This window comes from Natrix helvetica (assembly GCF_964273705.1).
Source record: "Natrix helvetica genome assembly, chromosome: 16".
In the NCBI taxonomy this organism is placed as follows: domain Eukaryota; kingdom Metazoa; phylum Chordata; class Lepidosauria; order Squamata; family Natricidae; genus Natrix; species Natrix helvetica.
Window position 1 is genome coordinate 6,562,771 of NC_138563.1, and position 24,600 is coordinate 6,587,370.

The 24,600-nt window shown below is 48.0% G+C and overlaps 3 protein-coding genes across 7 annotated transcripts; 1 reads left to right on the forward strand and 2 right to left on the reverse strand.

Moving 5' to 3' along the window:
• Positions 1-816: 816 nt before the first annotated feature.
• Positions 817-10,563, reverse strand: RBM4B (RNA binding motif protein 4B). Of its 3 annotated transcripts, XR_014176622.1 has the most exons (5): positions 10,163-10,563; positions 8,259-8,681; positions 4,147-4,801; positions 2,589-2,734; positions 817-1,487 (listed from the first exon to the last, which is right to left on the reverse strand). XR_014176622.1 is itself a non-coding variant. In XM_081968567.1 (4 exons), exons 2-3 carry the CDS (start codon positions 8,668-8,670, stop codon positions 4,155-4,157), a joined length of 1,059 nt encoding a protein of 352 aa, XP_081824693.1. In that variant the 5' UTR covers positions 8,671-8,681; positions 10,163-10,561; the 3' UTR covers positions 817-1,487; positions 4,147-4,154. The 3 variants fall into 3 exon arrangements, 2 of the variants coding, with proteins under 2 accessions (XP_081824693.1, XP_081824694.1); XM_081968567.1 differs by lacking the exon at positions 2,589-2,734 and having other exon boundaries at positions 10,163-10,561; XM_081968568.1 differs by lacking the exons at positions 2,589-2,734; positions 4,147-4,801 and having other exon boundaries at positions 10,163-10,545.
• Positions 10,564-10,998: 435 nt separating this feature from the next.
• LOC309399879 (RNA-binding protein 4B-like) lies at positions 10,999-19,675 on the forward strand. Of its 3 annotated transcripts, XR_014176581.1 has the most exons (5): positions 10,999-11,156; positions 12,401-12,823; positions 15,891-16,545; positions 17,752-17,897; positions 19,015-19,675. XR_014176581.1 is itself a non-coding variant. In XM_081968044.1 (4 exons), exons 2-3 carry the CDS (start codon positions 12,412-12,414, stop codon positions 16,535-16,537), a joined length of 1,059 nt encoding a protein of 352 aa, XP_081824170.1. In that variant the 5' UTR covers positions 10,999-11,156; positions 12,401-12,411; the 3' UTR covers positions 16,538-16,545; positions 19,015-19,675. The 3 variants fall into 3 exon arrangements, 2 of the variants coding, with proteins under 2 accessions (XP_081824170.1, XP_081824171.1); XM_081968044.1 differs by lacking the exon at positions 17,752-17,897; XM_081968045.1 differs by lacking the exons at positions 15,891-16,545; positions 17,752-17,897.
• A 136-nt stretch (positions 19,676-19,811) lies between these two features.
• Positions 19,812-23,532, reverse strand: CCDC87 (coiled-coil domain containing 87). Its single transcript, XM_081968087.1, has one exon. The coding sequence runs from the start codon at positions 23,417-23,419 to the stop codon at positions 20,822-20,824; it is 2,598 nt and encodes an 865-aa protein (XP_081824213.1). The 5' UTR covers positions 23,420-23,532; the 3' UTR covers positions 19,812-20,821.
• Between the last annotated feature and the right edge of the window lie 1,068 nt (positions 23,533-24,600).

The window sequence follows — 24,600 nt, forward strand, 5'->3', positions numbered from 1 at the left end:
AGTTGAGGATGTTTTTATTTGCTGGACCATCTCGTGGCACACGGAGAACTTTTGCACGTTGCGCAAAATCACCATCCCTGGAAGGCAAATGACAACAGCTTTCTATCCACATTGCCCCATCTCACTTTTGGGGTACAGTGGGTTTGCCCTACCACTGAATTGAGTCAGTTCAAGACACAATAGTTGCACTGGCGAGTTAACTTGCGATCAGTGATAACCTTGATTACCCGGCTGGTTGTTGGCTGATCCCAGTTCATTTGGCGATGTGCTCATGTATTTATTTAATAGCCCACCTTTATTAATTTTATCAGTAACTCAAAGCAGCGAACATAGCTAATACCTTGGCAAGTTTAAGACGAATGGATTTCAACTTCCAAAATTCCCCAGCCAGCGTGGCTGTCTGGGAAATTCTGGGAATTAAAGTCCAGGCGTCTTAAAATTGCCAAAATTGAGATACACTCCTCTAATGCTTGAATATGACTGAAGCTAAAATGATTTTCCCCTTGGAAAATAGGCATTTTGGAGAAATCTTCACATGTACAAGAACTGAGGGACAAAAGCCAGCAAGAGCTTAAATCTAGTTTGTGCAGTTTGAAATATGAAATAAGAGCTTACATTCTTTTCCTGTCTTAAAAAAGCCTAATTCTGGATGGAAATGAATCCTAACCTGGGAAAATAAACACTTTTGAGCTGCTGGCTCTTGCAAAAGACCACATTCTCCTTGGCAGATCATTCTAATTGGATGCGAAATCGCAAAGCGTGCTGATAACAGGCGAGAGCTCGTCCTTCCAAACCCGAATTTCACAACGCAGACACTTTCAAGGATCTATTACAAATGTTTTATTTTATTAGAGAAGGGAGGGAGGGAGGGGGAAAAAAGGAGAGAAATGTCAACTTCAAAAGAACAAGAAGTCACAGGTTAATAATATCCATACAAAAAGGAAAGCTTTCTACAGTCCAAACGCAGGCAGCTACTGAATATGACGTCTTCTCATAATACAAAAAAAAAAAAAAAAAGGAATTGGATCAGCTAGAATTCTTTAATTCCAAAATCGAGCCTACACAGGGGAGGAGAGATTGCAAATCGAAGAGGAACGAATTGGCCCGAAGTTGGCCTTGGAAGGCCACATATTTGTCTCTGCTTTCTTCTGCGGGTCCCTCTGTCTATGCTCGAAGTCCAGGCTTAGACAGAGCTTGACCAAACAACCACCTCCCCCCCCCCAGTTCCTACAGCCCTGCCCTCCCCTTTCAATAATGCTTTTTTTCGAGGGGGGACGGACGGACTCTTGTGTGGTTGTTTTGTTTTGGGGTTTTTTTCTTTGAAAAAAGGGAACAGGGACCGTTAGTTGTCACTAAGCTTTGCAGAGACACAGAAGGTCCATTAGTGAGACCATGCTAAACACAAAAGTCGACACATCGTGAAGCCTGGCATAGCTTGGACGTGAAAGCGCCGCAGGAGCCCGATGTCCAGCCCTCAAATAGCCTACCTGAAAAACAAAAGACAGAGTTCATTTGCAGGCTCAGTGCTGGGGGCTGCCTAGAAAAACGAAAGGGGGAAAAAAAGGCACTTCGGTGGCTGAGCCCACCCCCACGTTCCTTAGAGCAGGGGGTCTTCCAACCTCGGCAGCTTTGCAGACTTGGGGACTTCAACTCCCAGAATTCCCCAGCCAGTGAGAGGCCAAGGTTGGAGATCCCGGCCTCAGAGCATTAACTCAGGTGGGAAGTGGGGGTGGGGGGAGTGAATTCGATTGGGGGGGGGAGAGATTGTCAGAATATTAACCGCTTTTTTTGCGCCCATTCTGGAAGGATCTCCTCCTCCTCCTGGGGCTACAGACCGCCTTCAGGAGGAGGGGCAGGGCAGGAAGATGTTATTTTCAAGCTTCAAATAAAACCTTTCAAAACAGACATTAAGAGACAAGTATCTCCCCATTTTATTGGCAAGCCTCAGAGTAAGAATGTCCCCTCCTTTGGTAGATGCTTCTACGGTCTTCGGAAAGGTTGATCGTGGCCTGGGACAGATCTAAGGCTGGGATCCATTGGGTCAGATGGCTAGGGATCTGGTTTTCCAATGTCGTGAACGACCATCCCTGTGAAGGCTGGATTGCTGGTAGTCCACGGACGAGCGACCACAATTCAGTCCTAACCTCTCTGTGGCTAAGCTAGGCAAGTTGCTACGTGAGCCCTGTCCCGTTTGACCTGGCTGCTAAATGAATCACCATCATTGTTCAAACACGGGAGCGTCAGGCTAACCTGGCTTCCCCATTGACTCTCTGTCTCTCGGAAGCTCCCTAGGAAGGGCCCAGGGGGCAATTACAGATGCCAACACCCACCGTAAACACATCTGGTTGCCAAGCACCCAAAGCTTCATCCTGTGACTGTGGGGATTGTATGACGCTCCTACGCGTGAAACCTCAGTCATTTTTCTCAGTGCCGTCGTAACTCTGAAGGGTCATTAAATGAGTGGTGGTAAATCGAGGACTACCTGTAATCCTGGTTAACGTAATTTTCCACCAAGAATGCACAAAAAAACCTTTCATCATTCCTCTGGTCCAAAGGAACCAGTGGGATATTCAACACTGGCTACTCACCTTTCCCCAACCCTCACAGTCCACAAAATCACATTCTCGGATGAATGTCAGTCAAATGATGGCTCTTCTCCGGGGGAGGGACATCAGGGGGCAGTGGGAGAAAAGCCAGTGAAAATGCTGCAGGGAAAGGGATCCACTCTTTGGAACTGTTGGGAAAGGACGTCCAATAAACATTTCATGTTGGACTTCTGTCGCTTGGTCATCGGAAGGATGGGCAAAATTCCTCCAGTTGCCTCTTATGTGAAAGGCCCCCCAACTCCCGGAAGAAAGGGCAGCTAAGAATCTCTCAAGGAAGGAGAAAAACTAGAATGTTTCTCTTTTTTTTTAAAAAAAAAGAAGGGAACAGAAATTGTGAACCATTTGGAGAAAGAAAAGAATATTTATCTTTCAGGAGGATTCAGCCTTGGGGGGTGAGGGGTGTCACCCAGTGAAAATAAATCACAGGCTTAAGGAGAGGACAAAAACACAGCAATCACAGCAGCATCAACCAAAGGAATTCCTCCACCAGAATCTCTGCTGGGGCCCACAAGCATCCTCATGGAAGAATTAGGGCATATTCGCAGGAGGGGGCTGATTGCTGGCATCCATTAGCCACAGTGGCAAAATGAAGAGATCCACCAATATAATTTCACGGCGATGGAACTGCGCTTCTGCGCGGAAAGCACCGGTGGGAGAAAATGGTTTGGATTGACTGGATTCGGGTAACAAAGTTCCATCGTTGTCCCCTCAATTGGCAGGCATTTTTTGAAGGGCCACCAAGGAAGTCAAAACGGAACTTCTCTCGGACCTGGGTGGGGTTCAAGAGACTACAAATTGGGACTCCTTGTGTAATCTGAACTGACTCTTCAATTTCCCAGCGGCTTTGGTTAAAAGCCATCCCATTGTCTGTCGGCCAGGGTGCGGCCGCTGCGCCCTTAATTTCAAGTTGTAGGGCGCAGAGTGGGATACAGGCAAGGAGGAAGGAATGAGGCACGTACAATCCTGGGACAGAGTGCAATATATGGGAAGCAGAAGAGGAAGGAGGAAAAACAACAAGGGGAAAAGCTTAGCCAGGAATTTAGGAATAAGACAGCGGATTCCACTGTTCTCGGGCAATACCTCCCTCAATCTGACTGTAAATAAGGAGGAACAAATGTTCCGGGGAACTTGGAAAGGGCCACGGGGTGGTGATTCCTAGAAGTAAGTCCTTTGCAGCAGAAGCAAATTGAGATGTCCTGCACATGGCATGTGGGTTGGGGAACCAACGTATCCTTGGGACTCTCCGAACCACTTTCATTTTGGGAGAGTGCAGAATCATGCTTAGCAAGGTGATGTTCCTAATTGAAGTGTTTTGCCCGCTTCTAGGGTGGCCCCCCTCTCGCTTTCATCTCCCCCAAGCAGCCTGCTCCGTTCCTCGGCTGCTACAGCTTAAGGGCTGCAGATACCAGTAGGTATCCTCCGAAACCTCCCCCAGCCGCAGGCCAATATCCCCCGTCTCACCAGCAGCGACACACCGATGCGCCATCCCCCTCCTCCTCCTCCTCCTCCTCCAAACTACTCATGAAAAAAACGCGCTCACCTCGAGACTCAATACGCGGAGTATCGCAACCTGTCCGCGCCTGCATCCCGCCCGAAACGCTGGACATCGTAGAGGGAGGATCGCGGGACGGGAGACAGCTGAACGCGCTCGTATCCGTACACGTCTCCAGCGGCGGAAGCCGCAGCGGCCGAGCGACGCAGAGGGCTTCTATCCCGGGCGTAAAAGGAGGACGTCGCGGCCACAGCAGCGACGGCTACCGCGGCAGATCCCGAGCTTGGCATCAGGGGCCTCTCGTACTGGTCTAAGGAGGTAGAGAGGCGACTGGCCATGGCTGTGGCTTGCGAGTACTGGGCGTACTGGGAATACTGGGCCATGGTTTGCTCCGCATAAGTGTCGTATGCAGAGGCCCCATAGGCCGCAGCGTTTCTCGCGCGATACCGTTTATAGTAATCCACCATTCCATAGGGGTCATCGTAATACATGGACTCCCCGTAGCCTGTAGGGTACGGGGTGCGCACCATTCCGTATTGCTCGCTATAAGGTTCGGTCAACTCAGCCGCTTGCCCTGTGCGGTCTACCGGGCACTCTTTAGACCAGTGACCCTCTTTCCCACACCGGTAGCAGCCGCTCTTGTATCCCATCCCGGGCGTGGTCCTGAGACGGCTGGTGGATAACTGCACGCGCATTCGTTTGCCTTGAAGAAACAGACGCAAGAAGGGCAGCTATAAAGATTTGTTAAAGACAATTCAAAGCAAAAGCACAGCAGCTCAGAATTATTTTTTATATTATAAAAAATAAAAAGCTAACAAACCACAAAATCACCCACTGATGCCTCAGTGGGTCAAAGAGAGAAGCCAGCAGCTGTTCGAGGACCCAGTGCCTCTTCTGCTCCGGAACGAAGACCCGGAATTGTTCTGGCAGGGCCGCAAAGCAGAGAAGTGGATTGCAAATCAAAACCCGAGAATCTTGCTGGCCAGAACTGCGAAATATGATTTACTTCCGAGACACCTATGGGGGTCATGCAGCTGACCGTGATTTCTAGGAACTCCGAAACAATCAGATTGGCTGAATATGAAAGGAATTGCTCTTACACTTAAGCTAAACCGTTTTGAGGTTTATTTCCCACTGACACAACAGGATCTGTTCTTCCTTCTCCAGTTTGACTCTTCAGGAGGTATGGCTGTGCCCTGACCTTACTCGTTTGCAGGCTGATGTGGGAGGATTCAGACCCCTTTATTCTGTGGAACGGTCCTTAAGGACTTAGTGCTCCTGAGGTAGGGAGCTACAAACACAACACTAGTCCAGGTCCCTGCCAGTGGCCTGTGGTTTCTTCATCCATTGAAATCAAGAGACCGAGGAAAGAGAGAAAAACCTAACACCACCCCTATCACTTTCTCCATCTATTTCGGACATCTAGACAACCAGACTCTCTTCTGGATCATTAAAAGAACTTTTTTTTTAATGCCGATACTATTGTTTCACGGTTTTGAAATTCAACAATAGCGCATACAGGCGATCCTCAATTTACGGCCACATATTGCTAACTGAAACATTTTGTGAAGTGAATTTTGCCCCTTTTTATGATCTTTCTTGCCACGGTCAAGCAAATAACTGCAATTGTTAAATTAGTAGCGCAGTTTTTAACTGAATCAAGCTTCCTCACTGACTTAGTTTGTAAGGTCTCAAAAAGGGATCACATGACCTTGGGTCACTGCAGCTGTCAAAAATATGAGTCAGTTCCCAAGCATCTGAATTTTGATCACATGACCAAGTGGATGCTGCAAAGGTCGTTTAAGTGTGAAAAACTTTCCTAAGTTGAGGACTACCTGTATTTGATACTGGTCTGGACCAAATCAGTGAGACTTCATAAAATGCGATTAGCAGAAAGATACATATTATTAATGCACTAGCTAGATCAAGCAAAGATTTCCCTTAATTGTTCCGATCCTTAATACATCATAACAGAATGCTATGTTTTTATTGTTATCGCTTTGAGGATTTTCTTGACATGTCAATTTTAGTCCAACTAAAGGATTACAGGGTCATACAAAGGGAATTTTTAGTGGAGTGGCCATTTCCCCCCCCCCCCCTTTTTACGACTCTGTAATCCCTTTTATCAGAGTGGAACGGACCCGAGTATTTACTGGCCGGATGCCCTTCCTGAAGCCTAAGCCAAGATCAGAGCAGATATTTTTCTCTTTGCATCCTGACAGACAAACATCTGTTGCTGACTAAGATTGAACGCTCAACCTTCCAAGTGGGAAATGAGTGTCTTCGCCTCAATGTCATCAAATGTCGCCCGAAATCGGGGAGCTGAGGGCGCTGATGGGGCTGGCGCCTGGATTGGTGGGAGTTGTTGAGCAGGCACTTGTGGACAGAATATATGGACTCTGATTTTATATTGGATGCTATTTGGAACCCTGACACTCTAGCCCACTGCGCTACTCAGGGAGTTGGCCATATAAATTGATTGAATATATTTTGCAAAATAATATCCAATGAACAGGTCTCAAGCCCATTTCTAGATTGCCCACAATCCCTCTCTGGACCATATTTTCATCAAATTATATTCAAGAATCTTCCAGATAAATGAAAGGAAAACGAAATGGTAAATATCCTTGGAATAATTATATTTCTGCCAAACAGTAGGAAACATTAACAAACTGCCCCCTATGTATCACCTACAATTGCCACGGCAATTAAACATGTTGGAGAGGATGGGAAATGGGATTTCTCCTCAAATACAGCCAGTTTGTTTTGTTTTAATGCATTTGCACCGACCTCTGTTGTGGACTTTTAACAGCTGACCCCAACCCTATTAGGATGCCCAACATTAAACACCCTGGGCAGAAACTGGTTTCAATTCTGCAGCTTCTGAGATGGAGATTTTAAAAAGGCAAGCTGACTTGAAAGAAAATGTAAACGCAAGGGCATTGGGAAACAGATTGCTATTGGCAGTGAGAAGAAGGAAAGAAGCCATCAAATCACAGCAAGGCGGATGGTCAACACGAAAGCAACGGGAGATAGAGAGAGAGAAGGGCGGCTGAGGGACCGGGATGGAGAAGGCTGTGTAATGTTGGCTACAGGGAACACCATATAGGACTACAAAGGCCGTGGGAAAACAAGAAGCATGGAAGCCTCTCCACACATTTATTAATGAACAGAAAGGAAATGGAGTAGGGAAGAGAAGGAGAAGACTAGGATCAAGATCCACGCCTCTGTCAGAGGCCCCGAGAAACTGACTGATTGATATCCTTCAATATCTCACCTGCCAATTGCCCTCATGTTTCTAAGCCAGTATGGGAGATGACCAGGCTAAGCCCAAAGGAGGGGTCAAATGCATCATCAGTCTCGAGTCCCTTCACGCCCACAAGAGATCTAAGGCCAGCCCGCCTTGAATTCTGTTGACACTTATCTACCGTCAATTTGCTTTGACCGTTAGTAGCTCAGATTATTGTAGAGAGCTTTAGCGTGCAATAGAACTTTGTTTATAAAACATTGCTTGTTCTCATAGTCTTTTTTTTTGAAGACGCTAATGAAATAGGTGGTTAACCTGCTAAGCTTGAAGGCCTTTGAATTTTAAATAGTCTTTTTCTAATGAATTTTCTAGTGATGTATTTATATAATTTACTGTGCTTTTAATTGTTTTAACAGTGTTCTGATAAGCATTCAATTAAAGGATATTATCGTTGTAAAAAGGACGATTATTAATCTCAAAGACCTCAAAACTCTCATACAAAATTATTTCTGGCCTTGTTTTTCAATCTCAATTTGGACACTTGGAGAGGGCTGTAAGGCACTCAGAAGCGGTATATACCATACGTCTAAGTGCTATTGCTATCTGAATTGGGATCACCAGACTATGGAGATGTTGCCATGGTCATTAAGTGTGAAAAACGGTCATAAGTCACCCTTTTCAGGGCCACTGTGACTTTGAACCGTCACGAAATGAACTATTGTAAGTCAAGGACTACCTGTAGCCAGCATCAGATTTCCGACTCTGGGTGGAAGTGAACCAGCGGAAAAACATTACCAGCAGTGGCCCCCTTGGGAGCTCTGAAAATAACCTCCTCTTGGGGAGGAAAGCCAGAAGGGGGGAAAACTTTGGCGGCCTTCCAGCTTCCACGCCCCACCTTAGCCCCACTTCCCACCTTGGAATTCCGTGTTGTCGAGGCCTCTGATGGCCTCGACGGCATCCTCAGCTCTTTCCATGTGCACAAAGGCATAATCTTTCACGATATCGCACTCAAGCACGGGGCCGTATTCCTCAAACTTGGACCGCAGCTCCAGGTTCGTGCAGCTGGTGCTGATGTTGCCCACGTGCAGCTTGGTGGAAGCCTTGCTCTTGTTTTTGCTGGCTTCCACGTTGATGCAGACGCCGTGCAGCTTGTAGTGGTGCAGGTTGCGGATGGCGTCCTCGGCAGCCGTCTTGTCCTCAATGTGCACAAACCCATAATTCTTGATGATGTCACACTCCAGGACGCGGCCGTACTGCTCGAAAAGGGCGCGGATCTCCTGCTCGGTGGCTTCCCGGGGAAGGTTGCCGATGAAAAGTTTCACCATGGCGGCTAGAGCTGAGCGGGGGAGCAAAAGAAGGGAGGGTGAGTTGGCTCTGAACAGCCAAAATGAAGAGCAATGGGCAATCCAGCAGCAGGGGGAAAAAAGCCCAGGAGATTATATTGATCGAAGACAATTAACTTTGACTCATTGGCCTCTTAAGAACTGATTTTAAGCGATCCTAACTCTGTGGAAGAAGCTGCCACTACTGTTAAAAAAAAAACACTGGGTGAAAAAGGCACCTTTTGAATTAGCACATTATGCAATCAGAATCCTAAATTGTCCAGAAAGCTCTTATGAACATGTAGCAGCCACTCCCATACTTATTGGCTTTTCACCCAGGTAAACCAGGGAGTGACCTGAACAATTTGAGAAAATGTATGTTATTATCCACTTTTAACGGCAATACTTTTTAACTATATTTTAATGTCAGTACTTTTTAACATAAAAAACATGTGAAAAAGGGATCTTTTCAATTAGCACATTATGCAATCAGAATCTTAAATTGTCCAGAAAGCTCTTATGAACATGTAGCAGGAGATATCAGGAAAATACAGATAAAATACACAGGCTGTTCTGTAATGTGTATATGTATGTGTGCATTTATAAGTGTGTGTGTGTAATATATCAGCAGAACAGCAGAGGCCATGAGGTGTGTAATGTGTGTATGCGGGTGTATATGTTTATTTCTCTCTATCTATCTCCTCTATCTATCATCTCTTTGTCTGTCATCTATCTTCTACCATCTATCGATCATCTATCTAACTATCTACCTATCTCATCTATCAAATGTATCTATCTTTCAATCAATCAAACTCTATGTCTGTCTGCCTATCTATCCATAGTATGTAGGTATATGAGTAATATACCAGCAGAACTTTGCACGAGCAGTACGAGGACATGTGTGTTTGTGTGTGTGTGTGTATCTATCTATCTAGTTAGATCGATAGATAGATGAGATAGAGGGAGAGATAGATAGATATACGTAAATGAGATAGATAGACAGATAGAGGGATAGAGGAATAGATAGATAGATAGATAGATAGATAGATAGATAGATAGATAGATAGATAGATAGATAGATAGATAGATAAATGAGATAGCGGGAGATAGATAGAGGGATAAAGGGATAGATAGATAGATAGATAGACAGACAGACAGACAGACATAGAGGGGGGTAAGAGAGATGTAGCCTGATAGAATGAATATGTGTGTGTGTGTGTGTGTGTGTGTGTGTGTGTGTGTGTGTGTGTGTGTGTGTAATATACCAGGCAGAGCTTTGTACCAGCAGAGGCCCTGCCTGTGTGGAGTCTGTGGCTGTGGGCGTGTTTCTATTCTATGGGCGCCCTCAGTATCAAGATCAGAAAATATCTCAGTTAGTCGAGGCGGAAAGCCGAGGCCTCCGTTCTGCATGCAGGCCTCCGCAAGTATAGTCCCTCCAGCCCGCACCTTCCCCCGCCGCCCGCTTCCTCCGCCGCCCGCCCGGCCCTTCACCAACCTCGGCAACAGCCCTCAGCACAAAATGGCGGCGGCGGCGGCAACTAAAGTTCACCTCCTCCTACAAGGTCTTGGCCCGCCTCCTCGCCTTCCGCTGGGTTCTGATTGGTCCCGTCAAGGGACGCCGGGCAGAACGAATGGACAAAGCGGAAGGGGTCTGGAAGACGTCTACCCAATCAGCTCATCGGCTTTAGCAAGTTCCCCAGGCGATTGGCTACCGTCTTGTGTGAGGCGTTGGTGAAATGACCCTGCCTTCCCTTGCGTTGTACGCCAACCCTTCGGCCAATCGGGTTAGACGGGGGAAATGTCAAAGCTTGCCGGAAGGTCAGCCGGAAAAGGCGGTCATACATCCGTGGGCGGGGAATACGAAACGTCATTCAAAGCTTGACAGATTTTAGGGAGCCGTCATCATGGAACCGTCCAGGATTTGTCTTCCCTGCCCCTTGAAAAGTCTGGTCTCCCCCAGTATCTTCCGCAAGGGACAGTCTGCCTCTCCCCCCGCCCGGATAATATCGAATGGAACAGTTTGACCTAACTCCCCTCCCCCACCTCCGGTTTCGTCTCTCTCCCTTTCGCACTTTCTTTGGCACTGATCAACATTCGGCCCTCCCTGACTTGTGTCAAGCTTTGAATGATGTTTCGTATTCCCCGCCCACGGATTTATGACCGCCTTTTCCGGCAAGCGTTGACATTTCCCCCGCCAAACCCGATTGGCCGAAGGGTTGACGTACAACGCAAGGGAAAGCAGGGTAATTTCACCAACGCCTCACACAAGACGGTAGCCAATCGCCTTGGGAACTTGCTAAAGCCGATGAGCTGATTGGGTAGACGTCTTCCAGACCCTTTCAGCTTTGTCCATTCGTCCTGCCCGGCGTCCCTTGACGGGACGAATCAGAACCCAGCGGAAGGCGAGGAGGCGGGCCAAGACCTTGGAGGAGGAGGTGAACTTTAGTTGCCGCCGCCGCCGCCATTTTGTGCTGAGGGCTGTTGCCGAGGTTGGTGAAGGGCCGGGCGGGCGGCGGGGGAAGCGGGCGGCGGGGGAAGGTGCGGGCTGGAGGGACTATACTTGCGGAGGCCTGCATGCAGAACGGAGGCCTCGGCTTTCCGCCTCGACTAACTGAGATATTTTCTGATCTTGATACTGAGGGCGCCCATAGAATAGAAACACGCCCACAGCCACAGACTCCACACAGGCAGGGCCTCTGCTGGTACAAAGCTCTGCCTGGTATATTACACACACACACACACACACACACACATATTCATTCTATCAGGCTACATCTCTCTTACCCCCCTCTATGTCTGTCTGTCTGTCTGTCTATCTATCTATCTATCTATCTATCTATCTATCTATCTATCTATCTATCCCTTTATCCCTCTATCTATCTCCCGCTATCTCATTTATCTATCTATCTATCTATCTATCTATCTATCTATCTATCTATCTATCTATCTATCCCTCTATCCCTCTATCTGTCTATCTATCACATTTACGTATATCTATCTATCTCTCCCTCTATCTCATCTATCTATCGATCTAACTAGATAGATAGATACACACACACACACACAAACACACATGTCCTCGTACTGCTCGTGCAAAGTTCTGCTGGTATATTACTCATATACCTACATACTATGGATAGATAGGCAGACAGACATAGAGTTTGATTGATTGAAAGATAGATACATTTGATAGATGAGATAGGTAGATAGTTAGATAGATGATCGATAGATGGTAGAAGATAGATGACAGACAAAGAGATGATAGATAGAGGAGATAGATAGAGAGAAATAAACATATACACCCGCATACACACATTACACACCTCATGGCCTCTGCTGTTCTGCTGATATATTACACACACACACTTATAAATGCACACATACATATACACATTACAGAACAGCCTGTGTATTTTATCTGTATTTTCCTGATATCTCCTGCTACATGTTCATAAGAGCTTTCTGGACAATTTAAGATTCTGATTGCATAATGTGCTAATTGAAAAGATCCCTTTTTCACATGTTTTTTTTAACAGTAGTGACAGCTTCTTCCACAGAGTTAGGATCACTTAAAATCAGTTCTTAAGAGGCCCATGAGTCAAAGTTAATTGTCTATGATCAATATAATCTCCTGGGCTTCCCCCCCCCCCTCCCACTGCTGAATTGCCCATTGCTCTTCGATTTTGGTTGTTCAGAGCCAACTCACCCTTCCTTCTTTTGCTCCCCCGCTCAGCTCTAGCCGCCATGGTGAAACTTTTCATTGGCAACCTTCCCCGGGAAGCCACCGAGCAGGAGATCCGCGCCCTTTTCGAGCAGTACGGCCGCATCTTGGAGTGTGACATCATCAAGAATTATGGGTTTGTGCACATTGAGGACAAGATGGCCGCCGAGGACGCCATCCGCAACCTGCACCACTACAAGCTGCACGGCGTCTGCATCAACGTGGAAGCCAGCAAAAACAAGAGCAAGGCTTCCACCAAGCTGCACGTGGGCAACATCAGCACCAGCTGCACGAACCTGGAGCTGCGGTCCAAGTTTGAGGAATACGGCCCCGTGCTTGAGTGCGATATCGTGAAAGATTATGCCTTTGTGCACATGGAAAGAGCTGAGGATGCCGTCGAGGCCATCAGAGGCCTCGACAACACGGAATTCCAAGGTGGGAAGTGGGGCTAAGGTGGGGCGTGGAAGCTGGAAGGCCGCCAAAGTTTTCCCCCCTTCTGGCTTTCCTCCCCAAGAGGAGGTTATTTTCAGAGCTCCCAAGGGGGCCCCTGCTGGTAATGTTTTTCCGCTGGTTCACTTCCATCCAGAGTCGGAGATCTGATGCCGGCTACAGGTAGTCCTTGACTTACAATAGTTCATTTCGTGACGGTTCAATGTCACAGCGGTCCCGAAAAGAGTGACTTACGACCGTTTTTCACACTTAATGACCATGGGAACATCTCCATAGTCATGTGATCCAAGTTCAGATAGCAATAGCACTTAGACTTATATACTGCTTCACAGTGCTTGATGGCCTTCTCTAAACGTTTAACAGAGTCAGCCTCTTCCCCCCACCCCACCTCCAACAATCTGGGTCCTCCTGATTTTACTGACCTCGTGAGGATGGAAGGCTGAGTCAACCTTGAGCCGGTCAGAATCGAACTGCTGGCAGTCGGCAGAGTTAGCGTGCTCTACTGCACTGTAACCACTGTGCCACTGGCAATTGAGTCATATTATGACGGTTGCAGTGTCTCGGGTTCATGTCATCACCTTTTGAGACCTGACAAGCAAAGTCATGGAGAAGCCAGATTCATTTAACAAGTAGCTTAACAGCTGCAGTGATTCGCTTAACAGCTGTGTCAAGGAAGGTTTTAAAATGGGCCAACTTTCCCTTAACAAATGTCTCACTTAGCACCAAAAATATTGGGTTCAATTTTGTTTAAGATTTGACTTGCTGCTTGTTAGAAAGGAGATACAGTTTTGTCCAAATTGGGATTGAAAAACAAGGCCAGGAATAATTGTGTATGAGAGTTTTGAGGCTCACGAGATTAATAATCTTTCTCTTTACTGCGGTAATATTCATTGAAGGCTTAAAGGAATGCTGTTAAGATAAGACAATGAAAACCACAGTAAATTATATAAATGCTGTATCAGTGGATGCAGCAAATTTATTAGAAAAAGACTACTTAAAATTCAAAGGCTTTCCCCTTCGTCATTAGAGCAGAAAAGATAAAGGACTTCTTTATTGGCCCCTTTTTAAAAGACTTAGAACAAGCAACACCCTAGGGATTGTCTCTGCTTACAGCTTCTGTTGATGTAATTGATAGTATGCAGGGTGGTTGATCCAAGTTGTTTCGATTGGTGGTTGGCTTCATGTGATGCTTGGCCTTGGGTTATTTTGAGCAGAGTTTATCGAGTAAACCATAGTTGCCTGGACCTGCATGGGATGCCAAGCTAATGGCTAGGTTCTGACAACCTAGTTTGAATGTCAGGCTCAGGAAATCAAGAGTCCAGACAGTTCAATTGAATATATAGGTTTTATTGCACGCTAAAGCTCTCTACAAGAATCTGAGCTAGTAAAGGTCAAAGCAAGTTGGCGGTAGATAAGAGTCAACAGAATTCAAGGCAGGCTGGCCTTAGATCTCTTGTGGGCGTGAAGGGACTCGAGACTGATGACGTGTCTGACCCCTCCTTTGGGCTCAGCCTGGTCATCTCCCATACTGGCTTAGAAACATGAGGGCAATTGGCAGGTGAGATATTGAAGGATATCAATCAGTCAGTTTCTCGGGGCCTCTGACAGAGGCGTGGATCTTGATCCTAGTCTTCTCCTTTTCTTCCCTGCTCCATTTCCTGTCTGTTCATTAATAAATGTGTGGAAAGGCTTCCATGCTTCTTGTTTTCCCACGGCCTTTGTAGTCCTATATGGTGTTCCCTGTAGCCAACATTACACAGCCTTCTCCATCCCGGTCCCTCAGCCGCCCTTCTCTCTCTCTATCTCCCGTTGCTTTCGGGTTGACCATCCGCCTTGCTGTGATTTGATGCCTTCTTTCCTTCTTCTCGCTGCCAATAGCACGGGGGTAAAATTCAGCAGGTTCTGACAGGTTCTGGAGAACCGGTAGCGGAAATTTTGAGTAGTTCGGAGATCCAGCAAATACCACCATTGGCTGACCCCAGATTCCCTTAACCGCTCTGTAATTAATTTAACAACGGCAGCGATTCCCTTAACAAATGTGGCAAGGAAAGTGGAAAAATGGGGCACAACACATTTCTCACTTAGCAACAGGAATTTTGGGCTCAATTTGTGGTCGTAAATTGAGGATTACCTGTATGCGCTATTGTTGAATTTCAGAACCATGAAACAATAGCATTGGCATTAAAAAAATCTTTTAATGATCCAGAAGAGAATCTGAATGTCTAGATGTCTGAAATAGATGTAGAAAGTGATAGGGGTGGTGTTAGGTTTTTCTCTCTTTCCTCAGCCTCTTGATTTCAAGAATGGATGAAGAAACCACAGGCCACTGGCAGGGACCTGGACTAGTGTTGTGTTTGTAGCTCCCTACCTCAGGAGCACTAAGTCCTTAAGGACCGTTCCACAGAATAAAGGGGTCTGAATCCTCCCACATCAGCCTGCAAACGAGTAAGGTCAGGGCACAGCCATACCTCCTGAAGAGTCAAACTGGAGAAGGAAGAACAGATCCTGTTGTGTCAGTGGGAAATAAACCTCAAAACGGTTTAGCTTAAGTGTAAGAGCAATTCCTTTCATATTCAGCCAATCTGATTGTTTCGGAGTTCCTAGAAATCACGGTCAGCTGCATGACCCCCATAGGTGTCTCGGAAGTAAATCATATTTCGCAATTTTGGCCAGCAAAATTCTCGGCTTTTGATTTGAATCCACTTCTCTGCTTTGCGTGCCTGCCAAAAGGTTTCCGGGTCTCTGTGGCCAGCATCAAATTGGGGAGACGAATGAAACATACCTTAAAAGAGAGTAGAATCGGTTTCTCGCTACCAAAATGCTTCCGTTTCCTGAGTAACTTGCTGGTCGCTCTGGAGCACAAGAGGCACTGGGTCCTCGAACAGCTGCTGGCTTCCCTCTTTGACCCACTGAGGCATCAGTGGGTGATTTTGTGGTTTGTTAGCTTTTTATTTTTTATAATATAAAAAAGAATTCTGAGCTGCTATGCTTTTGCTTTGAATTGTCTTTAACAAATCTTTATAGCTGCCCTTCTTGCGTCTGTTTCTTCAAGGCAAACGAATGCGCGTGCAGTTGTCCACCAGCCGTCTCAGGACCGCGCCCGGGATGGGAGAGAAGAGCGGCTGCTACCGGTGTGGGAAGGAGGGTCACTGGTCTAAAGAGTGCCCGGTAGACCGCACGGGGCAAGCGGCTGAGTTGACCGAACCTTATAGCGAGCAATACGGAATGGTGCGCACCCCGTACCCTACAGGCTACGGGGAGTCCATGTATTACGATGACCCCTATGGAATGGTGGATTACTATAAACGGTATCGCGCGAGAAACGCTGCGGCCTATGGGGCCTCTGCATACGACACTTATGCGGAGCACACCATGGCCCAGTATTCCCAGTACGCCCAGTACTCGCAAGCCACAGCCATGGCCAGTCGCCTCTCTACCTCCTTAGACCCCTACGAGAGGCCCCTGATGCCAAGCTCGGGATCTGCCGCGGTAGCCGTCGCTGCTGTGGCTGCGACGTCCTCATTTTACACCCGGGATAGAAGCCCTCTGCGTCGCTCGGCCGCTGCGGCCTCCACCGCTGGAGACGTGTACGGATACGAGCGCGTTCAGCTGTCTCCCGTCTCACGATCCGCCCTCTACGATGTCCAGCGTTTCGGGCGGGATGCAGGCGCGGACAGGTTGCGATACTCCGCGTATTGAGTCTCGAGGTGAGCGCGTTTTTTTCATGAGTAGTTTGGAGGAGGAGGAGGGGGATGGCGCATCGATGTGTCGCTGCTGGTGAGACGGGGGATATTGGCCTGCGGCTGGGGCAGGTTTCGGAGGATACCTGCCGCTATCTGCAGCGCGAGGATCGGAGCAGGCTGCTTGTGCGGGGAGATGAAAGCGAGAGGGGGGCCACCCTAGAAGGGGACAAAACACTTCAATTAGGAACATCACCTTGCTAAGCATGATTCTGCACTCTCCCAAAATGAAAGTGGTTCAGAGAGTCCCAGGGATACGTTGGAATCACCACCCCGTGGCCCTTTCAGAGTTCCCCGGAACATTTGTTCCTCCTTATTTACAGTCAGATTGAGGGAGGCATTGCCCGAGAACAGTGGAATCCGCTGTCTTATTCCTAAACTCCTGGCTAAGCTTTTCCCGTTGTTGTTTTTCCTCCTTCCTCTTCTGCTTCCCATATATTGCACTCTGTTCCCAGGATTGTAGGTGCCTCATTCCTTCCTCCTTGCCTGTATCCCACTCTGCGCCCTACAACTTGAAATTAAGGGCGCAGCGGCCGCACCCTGGCCGACAGACAATGGGATGGCTTTTAACTAAAGCCGCTTGGAAATTGAAGAGGCAGTTCAGATTACACAAGGAGTCCCAATCTGTAGTCTCTTGAACCCCACCCAGGTCCGAGAGAAGTTCCATTTTGACTTTCTTGGTGGCCCTGCAGAAAAGGCCTGCCAATTGATTTTGCCACTGTGGCTAATGGATGCCAGCGATCAGCCCCCTTCTGCGAGTATGCCCTAATTCTTCCATGAGGATGCTTGTGGGCCCCAGCAGAGATTCTGGTGGAGGAATTCCTTTGGTTGATGCTGCTGTGATTGCTGTGTTTTTGTCCTCTCCTTAAGCCTGTGATTTATTTTCACTGGGTGACACCCCTCACCCCCAAGGTTGAATCCTCCTGAAAGATAAATATTCTTTTCTTTCTCCAAATGGTTCACAATTTCTGTTCCCTTCTTTTTTTTTTTTTTTTAAAAAGAGAAACATTCTAGTTTTTCTCCTTCCTTGAGAGATTCTTAGCTGCCCTTTCTTCTGGGTGTTGGGGGGGGCCTTTCACGTAAGAGGCAACTGGAGGAATTTTGCCCATCCTTCCGATGACCAAGCGACAGAAGTCCAACATGAAATGTTTATTGGCCGTCCTTTCCCAACAGTTCCAAAGAGTGGATCCCTTTCCCTGCAGCATTTTCACTGGCTTTTCTCCCACTGCCCCCTGATGTCCCTCCCCCGGAGAAGAGCCATCATTTGACTGACATTCATCCGAGAATGTGATTTTGTGGACTGTGAGGGTTGGGGAAAGGTGAGTAGCCAGTGTTGAATATCCCACTGGGTCCTTTGGACCAGAGGAATGATGAAAGGTTTTTTTGTGCATTCTTGGTGGAAAATAACGTTAACCAGGATTACAGGTAGTCCTCGATTTACCACCACTCATTTAATGACCATTCAGAGTTACGACGGCACTGAGAAAAATGACTGAGGTTTCACGCTTAGGAGCATCGTACAATCCCCACAGTCACAGGATGAAACATTGGGTGCTTGGCAACCAGATGTGTTTACGGCCGGTGTTGGCATCTGTAATTGCCCCCTGGGCCCTTCCTAGGGAGCTTCCGACAGATAGTCAATGGGGAAGCCAGGTTAGCTTGACGCTCCCATGTTTTAACAATGATGGTGATTCATTTAGCAGCCAGGTCAAACGGGGCAGGGCTCACGTAGCAACTTGCCTAGCTTAGCCACAGAGAGGTTAGGACTGAATTGTGGTCGCTCGTCCGAGGACTACCAGCAATCCAGCCTTCACAGGGAGGGTCGTTCACGACATCGGGAAACCGCTGCCGGTGTGGCAAACCAGATCCCTAGCCATCTGACCCAATGGATCCCAGCCTTAGATCTGTCCCAGGCCACGATCAACCTTTCCGAAGACCGTAGAAGCATCTACCAAAGGAGGGGACATTCTTACTCTGAGGCTTGCCAATACAATGGGGAGATACTTGTCTCTTAATGTCTGTTTTGAAACCTTTTATTTGAAGCTTGAAAAGAACATCTTCCTGCCCTGCCCCTCCTCCTGAAGGCGGTCTGTAGCCCCAGGAGGAGGAGGAGATCCTTCCAGAATGGGCGCAAAAAAAGCGGTTAATATTCTGACAATCTCTCCCCCCCCCCAATCGAATACACTCCCCCCACCCCCACTCCCCACCTGAGTTAATGCTCTGAGGCCGGGATCTCCAACCTTGGCCTCTCACTGGCTGGGGAATTCTGGGAGTTGAAGTCCCCAAGTCTGCAAAGCTGCCGAGGTTGGAAGACCCCCTGCTCTAAGGAACGTGGGGGTGGGCTCAGCCACCGAAGTGCCTTTTTTTCCCCCTTTCGTTTTTCTAGGCAGCCCCCAGCACTGAGCCTGCAAATGAACTCTGTCTTTTGTTTTTCAGGTAGGCTATTTGAGGGCTGGACATCGGGCTCCTGCGGCGCTTTCACGTCCAAGCTATGCCAGGCTTCACGATGTGTCGACTTTTGTGTTTAGCATGGTCTCACTAATGGACCTTCTGTGTCTCTGCAAAGCTTAGTGACAACTAACGGTCCCTGTTCCCTTTTTTCAAAGAAAAAACCCCCAAAACAAAACAACCACACAAGAGTCCGTCCGTCCCCCCTCGAAAAAAAGCATTATTGAAAGGGGAGGGCAGGGCTGCAGGAACTGGGGGGGGGAGGTGGTTGTTTGGTCAAGCTCTGTCTAAGCCTGGACTTCGAGCATAGACAGAGGGACCCGCAGAAGAAAGCAGAGACAAATATGTGGCCTTCCAAGGCCAACTTCGGGCCAATTCGTTCCTCTTCGATTTGCAATCTCTCCTCCCCTGTGTAGGCTCGATTTTGGAATTAAAGAATTCTAGCTGATCCAATTCCTTTTTTTTTTTTTGTGTGTATTATGAGAAGACGTCATATTCAATAGCTGCCTGCGTTTGGACTGTAGAAAGCTTTCCTTTTTGTATGGATATTATTAACCTGTGACTTCTTGTACTTTTGAAGTTGACATTTCTCTCCTTTTTTCCCCCTCCCTCCCTCCCTTCTCCAATAAAATAAAACATTTGTAATAGATCCTTGAAAGTGTCTGCGTTGTGAAATTCGGGTTTGGAAGGACGAGTCTCGCCTGTTACCAGCACGCTTTGCGATTTCGCATCCAATTAGAATGATCTGCCAAGGAGAATGTGGTCTTTTGTAAGAGCCAGCAGCTCAAAAGTGTTTATTTTCCCGGGTTAGGATTCATTTCCATCCAGAATTAGGCTTTTTTAAGGCAGGAAAAGAATGTAAGCTCTTATTTCATATTTCAAACTGCACAAACTAGATTTAAGCTCTTGCTGGCTTTGTCCCTCAGTTCTTGTACATGTGAAGATTTCTCCAAAATGCCTATTTTCCAAGGGAAAAATCATTTTTGCTTCAGTCATATTCAAGCGTTAGAGGAGTGTATCTCAATTTTGGCAATTTTAAGACGCCTGGACTTTAATTCCCAGAATTTCCCAGACAGCCACGCTGGCTGGGGAATTTTGGAAGTTGAAATCCATTCGTCTTAAACTTGCCAAGGTATTAGCTATGTTCGCTGCTTTGAGTTACTGATAAAATTAATAAAGGTGGGCTAATAAATAGATGAGCTCTTCTCCAAATGAATTGGGTTTAGCCAACAAGCAGCCAGGTTACTAGCAGTTAAGTAGCCAATGCAACTATTGTGTCTTGAATTGATTCAATTCAGTAGTAGGGCAAACCCACTGCACCCGAAAAGCAAGACGGGGCAATGTGCATACAGAAACAAAGCCAGGCTATGAGACCTGGCCCATCCAATATGGGTGTCTAAAGCCATATCTACCTTTTGTCCTGCTTAAAAAAGTAGCCACTGCTTTGAAAACATGAGAACCAGAAACATATTTTTAATGAAAGACAGAACTACTCAATAATTACAAATTATATTGGCAAAGAAAGCAAAGCTGACAAGCACCCAACTGCTGTTTTGCTATTGCTCCTGAGGATATTTTGCAGGGTGTTTGTCCCCTGTCTCACCTGCATTATCTCCAGCTCATTTTGAACCTAAGGAAAAGCTTCTTTGACTTTTCCATCAACATGATCTTAACTGACGCTGCCTCCATTGTTTTCAGCCTCCTAAACTTGGGTGTGTGTGTGTGATAACGGAGGGCAGAATTGATGCAGGTGTAAAGGAGTGTTGTTTCCAAAGCAACAGATGGTGGAGCCAATCTAAAAAAGAGGAGAAAGCCTTCCCGAGCTCCTGCTCTGGACCGCGCTCCTCAAAGCCACAGCCCGACGCTCCTGCTGCAACCAATAAAGCATCTCCACTATGTCCCTCTCCATCTTGTCTCGATATGGGCGACCCTTGAAAGTCACCGTGTCGTTGAAGGCGTCACTGATGTGGTTCAGAATCGCGCGGAGTTCGAAGTTGTACTGCTCCAACTCGTAACGCAAGTGGCTTCTGGTTTTCGTCTCTTGCATCCTGGTGGCGTACGAGCCCGGCTTCTTGCTGAACAAGCGGTTGGGATCCGAAGCCGCCTGCTCAAACTCCTCTATCTCAGCCAGCAGGAGTTCCCGGTCCTGGATAAACTGGGCTGCGACCTCCCAGGAATTCAGCATGTCTGGAAGCAGTAAGTAATACTGGTTGGAGCTGTACTTGATGGCCATATTTACCCTTTCCGGTTGGGAGAAATGAAGGACGCTCCACAGTCTTTCCATTCGCCTCTGTAGAGCCTTGAAATCTTCAAACCTGTCGTCAATAGAACTTGCCAGGCTCCCCAACCACGCGCTGCTGGCATTCCACAAGCCGGTGTGGTATAGTTCTTTCTGTGATTGGAGCTCGGCGGCTTTTAGCAGTTGCCTCTTCACTTTCTGTTTCTTCACTTCTTCCTCGTTTAACAGAGACTGCATGTCTTTCTCCTTCCCCTCTTTATCCTCTTCGTCGGGATTGTACAAATGAAATATGACCGGCAGATAGTCGGCGTTGTTGCTGCTGATGAATTTCAAGTACTCGTCGATGTTAAATGTGGCTTTCCACCATTTGAGCCAAGAGGCATATTCTTTTGAAGCCAGCTTCTTCTTGGATACAGTTGGGGCTTGGGGTACCTCCACCTCTTCCTCTGGGACTAAGGGCCCAGCTGGGAGAATTTGACTCAGCTCTGTATTAACGATCTGCTCACTTTTCTTCTTTGTCAGCGTCGAGGAAGCAAAGCAGGAGTAATGAGGCAGGATCGTTGCAGGACACTGTATTAAGGATCCTTGGTCAAACTTCAGGTGCTCGTTAGGAATCGTATCCATCAGTTCCTTGTAGATCTCCTTGACCTCTTCTCCAGTAGCAAGATTTGCGTCCAGCATCTTCATGGTAGCAGGACTTATCTCCCCCAGGAGGTGATTGTAGATTGGTAAAGCCCTCTCTGTCGTTACATTTTCGATATAGTGTCTTTCAGACACCTGAAGATCAGCTGTCTTTACCACCATCTTGTCATGGATTCTGACATTCACCGTCGCCGCCTGAGGATGAGAGGCCGGGGCGGCGATGATGGTGTTTCTCCGATTCCTCTCAATGCGCTCTTCGTCGCGCAGGGACTTGAGAATCCTCTGCAAGTGCAGCTGGCGATTCTCGTTGGCCTTGGTCCACGTCAATACTTTAATGAGGGGAGGGAGATCCAAATCCTCTTGCTCGCCTTTCCACGGAGACTTCTCCAAGATGGAGCCACGGACCAGCATCTTAAGGTCTTCGGCCAGGGCTGCTGGACCTTTTGGTTCACCTCCTTCGGGGGATTCTGGGCAGCAGCATAGCAGATCGGGGCTGTTCCGGCGAGGAATCAAATGGATGCCGAGTTCATCGGCTAAAAGCTTCCCTACCCTCATATTGGGCAGAGACTGGCACCTGAGAAGGACGGAAGTCCCAGGGATAATCTGAGGCCTAGACCAAGTGCGCGAGGACGCACGGGGATAAGGGGCGGTGACCGCCGCGACCGCCATTTCCTGCAGGAAATCCGCTTTCCTGGCGGTGGGTAGATTCAACTTCTTGATTTTGCTCATGTCGAGCAAGGGTAAATCCTCCAGCTCTTTCACATCCTGGGCGACTTTTTCCTTCTCCGTCAGCGTACGGGGCCGGATGTATCTGATGAAGTAACAGATGGTGATGCCCAGGCGGTTGCCCAAGGAATGGGTGGTCATGTGGCCAAACGGGCTGGAGGGTTTGGTCGGCGAGTCGGGCGGTTGGTCCGCCATCCTCTTCATCTCCCACACCAGGCGCTGGCGCACGTCCGTCACATTGAGGAACTTGGAGCAATCCAGGGCCAGCTGGGCCGAGAAGCGGATGAGGTTGGCGCAGTCGGTGAAGATGCGCCGCAGCCGGCAGCACTCCATGAGGCCCAAATAGTGGTGGAAGAGATGCTGGGAGACCAGGCCGAGGTAGGTCAAGAGGTGCTGGTAGAGTTCCCGGTTGGTGTCAGGGCTGAAGGCTGGGTCGTGCAGCACGTGCTGGAGGTCCTTGTGGGCGCGCTTGATCTCGGTCAGGATGATGTCCCGGAAGGCCCGCAGGTGCTGAGGGTGGGCCTGGGCTTCCTGAGGCCCCGGCTGCAACCGGGCCTTCACCATCTGCATCAGGGCCGAGAGCAAGATGGGCACCGGCAGCTCCTGCTCGCCTTGTGGGCCCAGGGAAGAGCCGGACAGGCATGGCTTGACTCGGGAAAAAGTGGTGGGGAAGAGCGAGAGTGGCGTCAGGATGCGCTTGTACTGCTTGCGCAGCTGGTGCATCCACTTCCCCGTGTCCTCCAGCCGGTACAGGGGCCGCCCGGGCGGCGAGGTACTCGACGCCATGGTGGGCCAAATACCAACCGCCGCGTAGGCCGCGTTTTCGGCGTCGCCTTGACAACCGAGCGGTCCATACCTTACAGCTGTTCCGCCGGAACGTTAAACCGTTGCGCCCAAGTTCCGCTCTCCACTGCGCATGTCCAAGCGGGGAGCGCGGCAGGGCTTTACGGTTGGCTATGGCTGCGTGTCTCCTTCAAAGTGGTCCGGGTGGACCTTGTTTTTGTTTTAATTCTTCTTCTCATTCTTCTCGAAGACAAGATGGACGGAGCTCCCGAAAGAGGCGGAGGACTCCCCTGCACGGTGGGGGAAAACCCTCCCGGGGTGGGGAGAATCGAACCGCTGCCTCTTCCTTCCCTGCCCGACGCTTTGCGCATGTCCGAAGAGGTTGAGGGGGCGGAGGGGTCGTTTTGAAACGCAGAGGCTGCACCGGTTGAACTGACACCTGCTGTGTCATTCTTAGACATGGCGCCTTCTCCGGCGAGGGGGGGAGGGGTTGTGGTACTTAAATCTGTCTGGGGGAAGAAGTACAGGCAGTCCTCGACTAAGAACGCTTCGTTTAGTGACTGCTCAAAGTTACAGTGGCAGTGAGAAAAAGTTCTGAAAAGCAGGAGCAAAAGGGAGTGCAGCTACACCGGTTGAACTATTACTACTTGCTGGGTCATTCTTAGAAATGGCACCTTCTCCTGTGTGTGGGGTTAGATCTGAGTAGAAGTAGTCCTTGACTTACAACGGTTTGTTTAGTGACCGTTCAAAGTTACAGCGGCACTGAAAAAAATGACTGACTTATGGCCGGTTTTTTTTTTTAACGTTTAACGACCGTTGCAGCGTCGCCATCTGATCAAAATTCAAGAGGCTCGGCAACGGACTCATACTTATGACGGCCTGGTCGTCATTTATGGGGAAGGCAGATTCACTTTGCGGCCCTGATAACAATTGAACAGCGGCAGTGATTCACTGAACAGCCGTGGCAAGGAAGGTCGCAAAACATGGCGAAACTCACTTAACAAATGCCTTCTTAGCGGGATACATTTTGGTGTCAATTCTGATAATAATAATTAATAATAATAATAATAATAATAATAATAATAATAATAATAATAATAATAATAATAATAATAATAATAATAATAATAATAATAATAATAATAATAATAAATTTATTAAATTTCATATTAAGTCATGGACGT

What these genes read in the sequence shown, in the direction of transcription:
- RBM4B (XM_081968567.1), bottom strand. Translation starts at nt 8,670, where the DNA reads ATGGTGAAACTTTTCATCGGCAACCTTCCCCGGGAAGCCACCGAGCAG. An exon ending in CGACAACACGGAATTCCAAG is followed by an intron (nt 4,802 to 8,258) that starts GTGGGAAGTGGG and finishes TGTTTCTTCAAG; the next exon opens with GCAAACGAATGCGCGTGCAG.
- LOC309399879 (XM_081968044.1), top strand. Translation starts at nt 12,412, where the DNA reads ATGGTGAAACTTTTCATTGGCAACCTTCCCCGGGAAGCCACCGAGCAG. An exon ending in CGACAACACGGAATTCCAAG is followed by an intron (nt 12,824 to 15,890) that starts GTGGGAAGTGGG and finishes TGTTTCTTCAAG; the next exon opens with GCAAACGAATGCGCGTGCAG.
- CCDC87 (XM_081968087.1), bottom strand. Translation starts at nt 23,419, where the DNA reads ATGGCGTCGAGTACCTCGCCGCCCGGGCGGCCCCTGTACCGGCTGGAG.